We start from the raw sequence: 13,501 nt of genomic DNA, 5'->3' as shown, positions 1-13,501 counted from the left end.
ACATTGGCGGTACCTTTACCTATGTTTGCTTAACTCAGAGATCCAGTGAGGTGAGATTTCTGACATTGCTTATAAATTAAGGGGGCCTCTCCACATACAGATTTTATCATCAGTGCAAACTTATTTAATAGTAGTCTGCTTTAAACTTGAAAATATATGATAGAATGTTATGCTAGCTAACTGTGAGGGCATATATTAAAAAATGAATTTATAAAGAAAGATTTCTTCAAAGACCATGATGGAGGATATACTATCTATGAGCTTTAAAAAAATCTTGGCCTGAAGAGCACAGAGAATGTGAGGATGAGCATGCCAGAAAGAGGAAATCCAGTGTGAAAAAGTGGAGAACAGAAATGGACATGGCATGTCCAAGAAAGTGAGAGAAAGTGATGTTCATTTTAGATTAAATCCCCTTTTATTATAAGTATAAAAATGAATACTTGAATAGAATGACGATATTCTGAACTTATATTCCATAGTAATAAGAAAGGCTCATAGAGCTTGCATCTGGATTAACTGAGAATTAGCAGGTTTAGCAATAACTTAGGAGGAGACAAAATACTTAAAGGCTGAGGAGGGTACAAAGCAGAATTAGCATCACTCTTAGGGTTCCATTAGAGAAGACTTCTGGAGAATAATGTTTAGAAGGAAATGATAAAAATGGATTTGTAGATCCCTGGCTGGAGTTGCTGTGTGATTAGAGCATTGTCCCATGCACCAAAGGTTTACGGGTTCAATTCCCAGTCAGGGCACATACCCAGGTTGCGGGTTCAATCCCTGGTTGGGGCCCATGTGTGAGGCAGCTGATGGATGCTTCTATCTCACTTTGATGTTTCTCTCTTTCTCCCTCTCCCTTTCTCTCTCTCTAGAATCAATAAAAAAAACGTGTCCTGGGTGAGGATTTTTTAAAAAAAAAAAAAAGTGGATTTGTAGAAAGTATGAAAGCTAAAAAGAATGCTCTACATAGTGGGGATCTGGAAATATCTAATTAGGTGGTATGATCAAAAGTGGTTTCTGGCCCTGCTGGTATGGCTCAGTGGTTGTGCATCGACCCATGAACCAAGAGGTCACAAGTGAATTTCTGGTCAGGGCACATACCCAGGTTGCAGGCTCAGTCCCCAATAGGTGCAGGAGGTAGCTGATAGATGTTTCTTTCTCATCGATGTTTCTGTCTCTCTATCCCTCTCCCTCTGTCTCTCTAAAAATCAATAAAAACATTTTTTAAAAAGTGGGGTCTGCACTTCATTCTTTAAAGAAGCACATTAAAGATACAGAAATGTAATACAGATTCAGTCTCCGTTCATTTTGTTCATCTTATCCCTTGGCCCCAGAGCCATATGAAAACCTGCAGATAAACGTTTTACTACCTGTTATCTGTTCTGCTCTCAGAAGTTCCCTCCTTCCCAGATAAACGGAACTTTTGCTTTGATTGAGACTATCCATGTTCTGGTCCATGCGCCCCTCTCTAAGATTTCTTTCTATTTTCTCTCCAAATATGTCTTCTCATTCTGTTTCTGAGAAGACCGGAATCATTTCCTGGCAAGTCTCTTTCCCTGCCTTTGCTTTCTGCCTTTCTCCCATCAGGATTGTCTTCTCTCCTCTCAGCCAAATCCTCTGAGCTCAGTCCTCTTTCAAACTCAATGGCTTCAAAAATCACTTTCCTCGGTGGTCACTGGCTAATTTTTGGTTTTCATTTAGCAAGTATTTTCTTGTATGGTTATACTTACATGTCTTGCACTTTATTTCGTTTGCTAGATTGAGCACATTGTAAAGGGGCTGTGTCTTGTAACCTTCATCAAATTGCTTGGGATTTCTGCAAATTTGGTTGGTGATGACATGATAGACAGACCGATCTTCCTTATGTGTTTGACTCGTTTATTGGAAAACCAGAGCCGTGTAAATGTGCAGAGATTTTTTTGTTTGTTTGTTTGTCACCATATCTCTAATGCTTACTACCAGGCCCAGTTGTGGACTTAATACCTGTTTGTTGAATGAGTGCTGGCTTAATTTTCTCAAACTGTATGTCTTAACCTGGGACTTTTAAATATCAAGCAGGAGACCTCCTGAACGTTGTTTCAACAAACAGAATTATTAAGTGTCTTCCCAGTGGTTACGGATAGCACCCGGCGTCTCATCATTTTCTCCTAGGATGGGAAAGCCTTGGTTTTTCTCCTGTTCTGTTGTTTATTAGAAGAGGACAGGAGAAACAAGGTGGGAAATTATAGTTGCTGTAATCTGGCCAGTGTTCTGGGTCTTTTTATTTTTGACCAACAATCACAATGAAACAGAGGAAAACTTTGAGGGAAGATTACTTTCTAAGATTTATGGACCCTTGTTAGACTTTTCACGTGTTTATTTGAGGCTTGCTCACTCTTTTATCTACATCAGCATTCTATGGTAAATGTTTTGCTTATCCTACCGTCTGTGTTTCTCTCTATGGCAACTTGCCTGACAGTATTCAGAAACTGAGAAGAATGTTTAAGATCAAGACTTAAAGTTATTCATTTCTGATGAGGCTTACAGACAGGCGCGAAGCAACAATCCTTTGAGGGGAGAACGCTGACTCTTTTCTTGTTTCTCTTTTCTTTTGTCTTTAGCTCAAGCCAGGACAGAACAGCTGCAGGGACAGTGACAGTGAAAGCGCCAGTGGAGAATCCAAGGGTTTCCACAGGAGCAGCTCTCGGGAAAGACTCAGCGATGTAAGTATTCAAAAAGAAATCAAACAGAACCACCAAACCTTACATCCCTTGGGTAAAGTCTCAATTCCCTACACTACACTTCATATCACTTTGTATGTCCAAGTATAAGTTCACCCTTTCTTCATGTACACATGGTTGAGCCTTGCGTTACTGTGTCATTCCATTTTCTAGTTTGGCCTAAAATGTGTTTTCACAAAATATAAGGTAGGAGGGACTATTTGTCACCTTAGAAACAGTCAGTAAATTCAGTTCCTTCCCTTGCCAAGTAATTGGCTTGTTAGTCACCCCTCCTAACAGAAATAAAATCGCAGAAAGGGATTATTACCAATCTCATGGGTGAAGAAATTACAAAGAGCCCAGAGTTAAATGATGTCATCTCCCCGGTGTAGCACTGCCTATTTCTGGGGGAGAAACCCTTGTGAGAACACACCATGCCTCTGAAGGATCTGTCACTCTCCATCCTCCCCCACCAAAGGCCTGACTCCCCTTTACCACTTCCCAGCGCCGGGCCCTCTTCCAACACTCCAGCCTTCTTCCCCAACATGTCACGTAACAGGATTCATAACCCGTCTTTGCCCTGAGAGCAACACTTGGAAACTTTCTTGTAAAATAGATCAAGTATATAGGAAATTTTATTATTATTATTTTTTTAAAATATATTTTATTGATTTTTTACAGAGAGGAAGGGAGAGAGATAGAGAGTTAGAAACATCGATCAGCTGCCTCCTGCACATCCCCTACTGGGGATGTGCCCGCAACCCAGGTACATGCCCTTGACCAGAATCGAACCTGGGACCTTTCAGTCCGCAGGCCGACGCTCTATCCACTGAGCCAAACCGGTTTCGTCGGAAATTTTATTATTGATACCAACACAGAAACATTAACAGAGTAAGTGAGATAATACTCTTAAGAAGGCAGCAATTCTGTTCTTGAGTTTCAAGAAGCAGCAGAGTTAGGATGTATAATAGGAGCAAACCCATTGTCTCTTGTTTTCTTCTTTTTTTATGCTCCAAAGCAATTTATTCATTATGGTGTATACGATGGTTAGTGTATTAAGTGTTAGTACATACTTATTTTTTGTCGGAAAAAGAAATTAAACTTTGCTAATACCCAATTTAATAATCATGGAGTAATTTCCTATAACTTATAAACATTTTATTTTATTTTTTTTTATTTTTTATTTTTTTACAGTTTTCATAAAGGTCTATTTCATTATTGGTGGGTAGCGCATTTAACAGTTAAATACATTAAATAATGTATAGGTGACTGCAGGACTGCCGCATTGGTAACTAGATAACCAATTCAACTAGAAACCAGCTAACAAGTAACTGTCTACATACATATTTAAAACACAGCTCTTGTTTAGCTCATCCTGTTTTGATCACCTTCTTGGAGGGAGAAAAGCCTGCTGGTCACACTGGAAATATATTAAGGCCAAATCTTCTGATATCCATTCCCAGAGGTTGCTTTCAGCTGGATTAAGCCTCCAACTCCAGGGCAAGCCCCAGTTTGTGGCCACCAGCATTAATGCTCTTCCCATCTACCAGAGCAGACCGCGTAAGCTTCACACCAGGCCGCAGAGTCCGAGTGTAGCCCACTCCAGTTAAACTAGAGTTGTTGGCTTTTGCAGAAGTGGAAGCAGTGGGATCCAACTGATACTTAGCTGCAATACCAAAGCGAGTGCAGTTGGTACCTGAAGTCCACGCGAGGTTTACTGAAGTGTCAAGATCTTCACATACTTTCTGATAAATTGAGCCTCCAAATTCTGTCCCATCATGGACATTAGTGTGTAGCTGGAAGTCCCCAGTCCTGTAGCCCACTGCAAAGTTGTTCCGTGTCAGCTTTGATTTGGCACTATCAAAGGTCATCTGGTACCCAGCAAGCCAGCCCTCGTAACCAAAGACAGCTGAGCCATGGATTGCAGGTCCAGCAAAATCAAAGTCAACATCACATCCAAGGTTTATACATTCCCTCTTGTAAGAAGACTTGATTTTACCACTTTTCTTTCCTGTGTTTGGTGAAAAGGTGGTATCAAATGTCAGTTTCAAACCTTGACAAATCTGGTCTTCAACTGCGATTTCTGTTCCCAGAGTGTTATCAGTGTTCCATTTCTCTGTGAAAGTCAGACCATACTCACACCATTTATATTTGGTCTCCAAGGTCCCAGTAACTTTACCAATGTCTGTTTTAGATGAACCAGATGTTGAGAAGTCCACACCACTGAATGACTTTGTTTTCACGTCCAGTTTCACCAACCCAAAACCAAATCCTTTGTTGAAAATATCTCTGGCAGCTTTCCCAAGGTCAGCATATGATGGAGGAATACACATTGGCCGCGCGCAGCTCTGTCCGTAGGTCGCCATGGCGAGGCCGCGGGAAGAGGTGGTCTGCGGAAGGACAAGAAGTGCAGTCAGCGGGAGTAACAAAGGGGCGGAGGGGCCAGAGGGGCTCAGACCGAGAGGGGCCGCGGGGCCGCGCGGCCATCTTAGGGAGCCGGGCCGACCCCTGCCCCCAACTTATAAACATTTCAGAAATGTGCTCAAAGCTTTTTACTGAGAAGTGTTCATAAGCATGAAAGGTTGGAGGCCATTGTAGTACACTGAGTCATTCCTATAAAAATCGCCCATCTACTTCTCCATCAGTGAAGGTGGACAACCACAAAAACCAGCCACCTTCCTACACCTCTCAAAAAAGTTTGTGAGATTTAGGGTAATAGTTGATGCATGCAACATTGAATCCTTACAAGAATTAAGTGGAATAAACAAAGTATAATTATTTATATAGTACTCTTAATATCTTAATTATAGATATTTTCCTCCCCTTTTAATATTGAATAATGTCAATTCACTCAGTCTTTGCTATGAGTATGAGTGGATAAGAATATTTCTTTGTTTATATTTCATTAATTTTGTGATACCACTATAAATTAAAATAATAAAACTATTACAATATATTCTTACCTATGTTGTTAACAACAATACTTAATACTCAAGGAGCTGTTCTTCTGAGACTATATATATATATATATATATATATATATATATATATTGATTTCAGAGAGGAAAGGAGAGGGGAGAGATAGAAACATCAACGATGAGAGAATCATTGATCAGCTGCCTCCTGCACGCCCCCCACTGGGGATCCAGCCAGCCACCCAGGCATGTGCCCTTGACTGGAACCAAACCTGGGACCCTTCAGTCCACAGACCGACACTCTATCCTCTGAGCCAGACCAGCTAGGGCTGAGATTTTCTTTTTAAATATAAGATCTTATTGACACTGGAAGTTTTTACAGGATTAGTTAGTAGTCTCAATTTCATCATAGAGCAAAGAAATGAAAGCCACATTAGGTCAGTGGACAAGAGCATAGTATTACACAGTCATTGACATTTTTTGACTGAGTGCTCTGAGGGCAGAAATATATTTAATACTTTCTAAGTGTTCAAAACTTTGAAGGAATTAAAACATTCCAGAGAATAGTGAAAAGGGATCAAATTCTCTTAAGTCTTGTGCTAAACAGTTCTCTAGTGTGACTGTTCTGTGTAGTCTTTTAGTTCATTTACCCTGATCACAGTTGATTATTTCTTCAGTTTCTTCCCAGTTTGGGGGGTTTTATTGACTTATCGGCCCCACCATGCCATATTTCATCCATTGATGCAAGCATCTAGCCCAGCCGTGGGCAAACTACGGCCTGCGGGCCAGATCCGGCCCGTTTGAAATGAATAAAACTAAAAAAAAAAAAGACCGTACCCTTTTATGTAATGATGTTTACTTTGAATTTATATTAGTTCACACAAACACTCCATCCATGCTTTTGTTCCGGCCCTCTGGTCCAGTTTAAGAACCCATTGTGGCCCTCGAGTCAAAAAGTTTGCCCACCCCTGATCTAGCCTGTCCTCTTTTCTTCCTACCCTCTCCCCAAACCTTTATGAAAGTTTTGCTAGTTTTGCTAGTTTCTTCCACTGTAAGGAAGAAACAACAGGCAGTACCATCAATGAGCTTCTTTGTAGTTTAGGAAATACATCTAATCCAGACCTTTGGAGGCTTTTTGATATTTTATTTCTCCTTTTTTCTCTTATTTTTATTTGTGCCATATTTTCCCGCTAAAAGTTTATGTATGCCTTTCCCTTTCCTATACCATATATGTGTGTGTTTTCTTAGAATTGTCAGTGTTTTGCTTGTCCAGAAATCCTTGTTGGTACCTTTTAGGTGCCAGGGATAATTCTGGGCACTTGAGGCTGAATGGTGAACAAGATGAAGTCACTGCCCTTGTGAAGTTTCCATTCTATCGGGGGAGGCAAAAACACGCCTGTGAGCAAACAATAAAATTATTTCTGATATGATACATTTAATGAGGTAAACGAAACGGCGATGGAAGGTGGAAGGGTGCCTGTTGCTGTTTTAACTAGGGAGGTTGGATTAGTCCTTTCTGTGTAGGTGACATTGAGCTGAAGCCTGAATGAAGAACAGCCTGAGCACCTTGTGAAGATCTGAAGGAAAAGCACACCAGGCAATAAAAACAGCAAGTTCAAGGCCCTAAGTCAAAGCAAGCGTGACATGTTTGAGGGAAAGAAAAGGCTGGTTGGCTCGGGTGCGGTGAACGAACACAGGGGCTGACCACATACTTACCCTCCACTGTTAGGGGAGAAACAGATACTGGCTGCACCAGCAGTGAGTGTCTCTGTGTTTAAGAAGAGAATCCAATCCAGACCTGTGAAGGACTGCCAATATTCTGTTTCCCCTCCTGGCCTATGGTAAGGAGGCTAGGTATTACATTAGTGTGTAGGGCTGCTGTAATGAGTGACCACAAAGTGAGTGGTTTTAAACAAACAAAAGAAATAGATTATCTCATAGTTTTCAAGGCAAGAAGTCCAAAACTAAGGTGTCAGCAGGTCTGTGATCCCTGCTGAAGCCTTTAGAGAAGAATCCTTTCCTTCCTCTCTAGCTGCTGGTGGCTCTGCCAGTCCTCGGTGTTCCTGGCTCTTAACTCTGTCAGCCCAGTGTCTGCCTCTGTCTTCACATGGCCTTCTATTCTGTCTGTAGCTTTGTGTGCCTTTCCCTCGTCGAGCGGGCCAACAGTCATTGGCTTTAGGGCCCACCTTAATCCAGTGTGACTGCATCTTTTAAAGATCCTATTTCTAAACAAGGTCATTCTATCAGGGCTCTCAAGAGAAACAGAGTGAATAGAATGTATGGACATATACAATGATGGAGGCTGACAATCTCAAGATCTGCTGTCGGCAAGCTGGAGACCCAGGAGAGCTGGTGGTTAGTTCCAGTCCAAAGGCCGAAATGCTCGAGACCCAGGAAGAGTCAGTGTTTCTTCCAGTTTGTGCCTGAAAGCAGGAAAACACTGTTGTTACAGCTAGAGGACAGTGGGACAGAGGAATTCCCTCCTATACTGAGGTTGATTTTTGTTTGTTTGTTTTATTAAACTGAAGACCACACACATTAGGGAGGGGGCAGTATGCTTTATTCAGTCTTTCCATTTAAATGCTAAGCTCATCCAAAAACATCCTCACTGTGACACCCAGAATAGTTTGACCAACTATCATGATACCCAGTAGCCTAGGTAAAATTAACCCTCACAATCAAGGGGACACTGTTCACCCTAGATGATTTGCTATTTTAAAAGCCTCTGGAAGATATTAAAAGGAGTGTTGTTATCATTGTTACTTTAAAACATTTGCTTTGGCTTTTATATGAAAAACTGCAGATAAAGAATGAAATTAAAAAACAAAAGCCATAAACGTTGTTGAGTATAGTTGAGAGCTGTTGACAACTTGGAGTGGGTTATAGCCGAGGGTTGGAAAATGGAAGGTGGAAGTGACCATATTCATCATACCTGATGCTTGTTTTCAAGTTGTTGTCCCTTTTCCATTTTTACTTGAATTTTCCTAGTAGCTCATTTTCCCATTCAGATACACTATTTTGCGTCTTTATCGGCTATTAGTAATTGTATCCCCAAGATACATTTCTTAGGATTAAGATTTCAGGTTCTTTTAATTGTCATTATTTTCTGAAATACTACAGGAAATCCACAAATGAGCTTGTCTCCTGACCTTTCCAAGAAATGTACTTGGCCATGATCCTTATGCTTCTTACTCCCAAGAGAGAAAAGCATTAACGTGGAGGTGGGTAGGCAGGAATGTCAGACACAACTGGTGATTTGGAACAATTTTAAATATTCTATTTAAATTAGCCCTAGGGTCAGAGCACATATCTCATCTCCTCGTGGAGCACACATCCATTTCATACTCAGGGAGCTGTAATAGTAGCCGTGGCCTCTCTGTGTAGATCTCTAATGAATGGAGCACATCTATTTTAGATGGATAATCAATTTTGAAATCCCTTGTTGTAGGTAAGCTGTTAACACAGAAATGTTAACTTCATGACTTTAATGAGTAGCTTCAAGGATAGCTTAGTGACAGAGATGGAGAGAAAGTCAGGTGGGGGGCAGTGAGAAAGAGTAGAATGAGCATTTAATGAATATCCACTTGCAGACTTGAATGTCAGCAGCAACATTCTCTCTCCTGGAAAATGTCTTTCAACTGTGCATCCTATTACAATTCCTGCAGCCCATGGTAGCTTGGAGATTGAACCAGACAGAGTGTGTTTGTAAGAAAGCTCTCCTTTGCAACATAATGAGATCGAGGTATGTAATTTGCAGAGATAGCTAGAGCAGTGGTCAAATTGGCAAAAAAAAAACCCCACGAAACAGAAACAAAAACAAAACCCAAAACAAACAAAAAACACACAGCAGAATGAAAAAACATGTTAAACAGGAGATGGCTTATAATAAGCCCAGAAATCGCATATCACACAGTCAGCTAGCTGGCGTTTTCTGATATTCTTGTCTTCTCATGCAAACTGCTAAACACTTTCTCCTACTCTATTTTCTCAGTCTCTCTATACCTCTAATTTCTACCTACTGCATTGAAAATATGAATGAATTGGCAAGTCTGCCACTTGAAGAAATATGAATGAAGGAAGTATTTGCCTAAACATGAATGCATGCTATCATTTCAGATGCTGTTGTATGCCTTTGTTTGTTGCATTTTTAAAAACATGTCCCTTTTCAAGCCTCAGTTTGATTCATAGGCTTTTCTGGATTTTATGGATATTTTTGCTGTATAGTTTGGACATTTTGTAAGAAAAACAGAAGACCCCTCCTCTCATTAGAATTTGTTGAAATCAACTTTATTTCATCAAATGGTTCAGTGGTCAGGGTTAGGCCTTTACGTCTTGGTGTCTGTCTCTTCTCTAACATGAAAAAGCAGCACCAATCCCTAAATGCACATCTGTAAATGTATAACTAATGTAACATCTTTCAAATAAAAAGGTATTTATACGCATTGCATTTTTGTAGCTTAATCTGTTGTTGCCCATAATTTATGGTATTCATAGAATTTCTGACTTGGAAAAATGTTACTGCTAACAAATAGTTTGCAGCTATATTTGGATGCAGACTCAGATTAGGCATTCATGACCAAGACTCTTCTGGAACTTTTGGATAGCAAGGCCTTGGGCATGTGATGTGTGTTGTCAGCTGTCAGTGAAACAGACCCCTACTCTATTGCTGGTCTCAGAACTTGTCACCTGTATCTGATGGTAGAGATACTTTTAGCTACAAGGGGTAGTACCACACTGAATACGAAGCCTTAGTCAGACTCTTGGGAAAGTAGAACTGGAAAGGAGTAATCTCTATATTTCAGAGATGTTTCTGTTCAGATTCATTTAGCAATGATTGAAGGGAGCTGGCAATGGGCCAAGAAAAATATGGTGGGGAAGGACCTAAGAGGAGGAAATGTCGGTATGGATATTTGGCAAACTAAACCAGAAGAATTTTTCTACAAAGCTTTCTGCCAGGTCCAGAAATCACAACTTAATACCACAAATCTTTTCCTACAGTGGGTTGGAGAATGTGGGTAGCCCCTGAGTCTAAGGTTCTGATACTTTCTAGCAAACACCGCAACTCCAGTGGACCTGTAACGTACATGAGGGTCTAGTATCTGTGTTTATGTGTCCGACGTGTTTGTGTGTGTGTGTGGAGGGGGTAGGGTTGTTATAAGGCAGGGTCCTTAAATGCTTTGTTGCATTATGTTAATTCCTCGGCAGTGCAATCAAATTCATGTCGTAATTAAAGCTGTCAGTTGGAAGGCAAGCCAATCACCATGAAAACACAGCATAACAAATGAAGTGAAATGATTCTGCGTGTAGCTATACAATGCTTCGCCAGGCATGAAATTAAATAAGTAATTTGATGTTGACATCAGAAATTGAAATGATACCCACTGTTCCCTCATTCAGTCAGACCTGCATAAACAATAGCCAGAACAAATATGCACAACAAAGCCCTCTCCTCCACCCAGCTCCCTGAGTAATGTACAATATATATGCAAAATGAGTATAACAGAGCTTCCTGAGACCTGGAGTATGTAATTTTCTTTGGTATACAATAAGATGATATGTGTGTGGGGGGGGACGAGGGGGAGGAGTGGGTTTGGAGGGGTACTTCTGGGATAAAATAATATTTGCAGGAAGAAAAAAAACCCTGAAATAAACAAATTCCATGTTTTCTTTGAGTAATTCATCCTAAGATGATTTAACCTCCCAGGGGCATGACTCCAGGCTGGTGGAGACCCTACCTGGCTTTTGCTTTCCTCTGCTCCATGGAAGGCTCTGGGTGCTGAAAGCAGGTGATGCTGTCACATGGCTAATCACTGCTGGAGAAGCCGTCTCCATGACTACTGTGGATCTCCCTATGTACCATTTATGGGATCAAGAATGCAGCAGGATTTTTATAAAGCAAGGCCAGTGTGCAGGATCACACATCCGCCATCTGTGATTCCCCTGAGCGTGTCTGAAACATGGAGGTGAAGGAAGTTGGGCTTTGGGAGCTGCACTTGGGAATGCCTTGGAGCATATTAACTTTGTTTGATACTAATGCTATTTGTACTGACAGTACTGTATTTCCTTCTCAGAAACAGTTTAAGATTAAGAAGAAACACATCTGTATTTTTGCAGATACTGAATTCATCATTTCCCCCCACATACAATAAATACATTCATTTATATGTACATCAGTTCAACAAATACTTTTAAAAAATGCATCGGCATTGTGCTAAGCTCTGGGGAAGCAATTATGAGTAAACCAGATGATTCCTGCTACCTATAGTTTGCAGAGCAGGCACAGGACAATTAGGTGGAGGAACTACAGGTGAATTGAGCAACTGATACATCAGAGTGGAAGTCAGGTCACTCCTGGGAAGGCATAACACCCCACCCAGACTAGCCAGGGAGAAGGCCTTGCTTCTGCAAGGACCCTTAGCTGAGATTTGAAGACTCCCTAAGCATTAGCATTCTTTTTGTTTCAGGCTTACTTGGGACCTCTGTTGTTCAAATAGAGGATACTAAAAAGTGAAGAAATTTTTTTGGTATTAATCATCACCCTAGGATATTTTTTCCATTGATTTTTTTTTTTAGAGAGCGTGGGAGGGGAGAGAGGGAGAGAGAGAGAGAGAGAGAGATCGATGTGAGAGAGACACATGGATTGATTACCTCCTGCATGCACCCCAGGGACCAGGGATCTAACCTGCAACCGAGGTACCTGCCCTTGACCTGGAATCCAGCCTAGGACCCTTAGGTGCTAGGGCTGATGCTCTAACCACTGAGCAACACCTTCCAGGAGAAAGTTAAAGAATTTGTACTGAGATTTTTTTTGGGGGGGGAGGGAGGGGGCAAGAAACAAACATATAAGAAAGACTCACAGGCAAGTCTAAAACACAAACCAAGTTCTTTGTACAGTCTCCTTCCCCAAAGCAGTGATGCCCTTACATACCTTTTAGAATTATTGTTCTTTCGTTTCCATGTGTCAGACTATGGGAGCCTAAAACCTTGAGAAAAATGGTGCATTTTACTGCTTTCCTTTACCCACACATTCTTTGCATTTTAGTCTACTAATTATGTTTACAAAATGTCTCATTTTTGAAAAGCTCTCTGTGTGTACTAACTGGTGCCTTCAGGGAATAAACTGGCAAGTAGGTCATACGCTGGAAAAGTCATCCAGACCCACTGGGCTTTTTATTTTCAAGTCAGTCTGGGCTTTTTCCTCTTGCCTGCCCCTTTGCGGCCACAAAACTGAGTAGCTTGAGACCAGGGCATTGAATGTCAGCAAGTCAGGGAGGCAGGCTGACGTGTGCCTGTTTAGTCTCAGTGCAGGGCGAAATGCCATCATTAATTCATTACCCAGCTGCCTGTCAAATAAATTGGCAATTACGTCCACCGCAGAAGCTTGGAATTCAGTAAATAGCACGTTAGCATCTCTGAGTTGTTGAGAGATGTAAAGGGGAAAATTAAGCAACACGGTGTTTGTAGCAGGAGCAGATGACAAGGGGCAGCGTACACTGGTGGTGTGATGTAGTGATGAAAAGCCTGCAAAGGGCTGGTAATGAGCTGTGTGGATTGGAACGTGTTAAAAACCATCGCTGATTTTCCACTTTGTCTCTATGCTTTATTGCAGAGCTCAGCTCCTTCCAGTTTGGGAACAGGCTACTTCGTAAGTGTATCTCAACTTCCACACGTGTGCCTTGCCTTGGCATTGATTTACTTCTGCAATGTATGCTCATTAGGATGTGAAAAAGATCTAAGAAATCCCCTCTCAGTCCTAAAGAGCAGACTGATATGCATCCTTTTATTAAGAATTGTTTCATTTTTTAAATAAGTGACTTGCTGGGCCCTAGGGGGTCATCAGTCAGTCTGAGCTGTCTGTCTGGTTCCCAGCGTGTGGGACTTTTGCCCTTT

General features: G+C 41.2%; 2 protein-coding genes across 10 annotated transcripts in view; one reads left to right on the top strand and one right to left on the bottom strand.

Annotated features, from left to right (window-relative positions):
• Positions 1–13,501, top strand: part of AUTS2 (activator of transcription and developmental regulator AUTS2) — a 1,126,706-nt gene that overhangs the window by 519,159 nt on the left and 594,046 nt on the right. For all 9 annotated transcript variants that reach the window (XM_059693405.1, XM_059693404.1, XM_059693397.1 and 6 more), the window contains exons 3-4: positions 2,598–2,699; positions 13,221–13,256. In XM_059693405.1, the coding sequence (XP_059549388.1) occupies positions 2,598–2,699; positions 13,221–13,256 (138 nt within the window). The remainder of the gene's footprint in view (positions 1–2,597; positions 2,700–13,220; positions 13,257–13,501) is intronic.
• On the bottom strand, positions 3,865–5,121 carry LOC132233166 (voltage-dependent anion-selective channel protein 2-like). The gene has a single exon (XM_059693406.1). The coding sequence runs from the start codon at positions 5,060–5,062 to the stop codon at positions 4,178–4,180; it is 885 nt and encodes a 294-aa protein (XP_059549389.1). The 5' UTR covers positions 5,063–5,121; the 3' UTR covers positions 3,865–4,177.

This window comes from Myotis daubentonii, chromosome 4 (assembly GCF_963259705.1).
Source record: "Myotis daubentonii chromosome 4, mMyoDau2.1, whole genome shotgun sequence".
Taxonomy (NCBI): domain Eukaryota; kingdom Metazoa; phylum Chordata; class Mammalia; order Chiroptera; family Vespertilionidae; genus Myotis; species Myotis daubentonii.
The sequence above is the reverse complement of the archived record's forward strand: the minus strand, read 5'-3'. Positions and strand labels throughout refer to the sequence as shown.

Excerpts from the sequence above, each read along its gene's own strand:
- LOC132233166 (XM_059693406.1), bottom strand. The coding sequence starts at position 5,062 with ATGGCGACCTACGGACAGAGCTGCGCGCGGCCAATGTGTATTCCTCCA.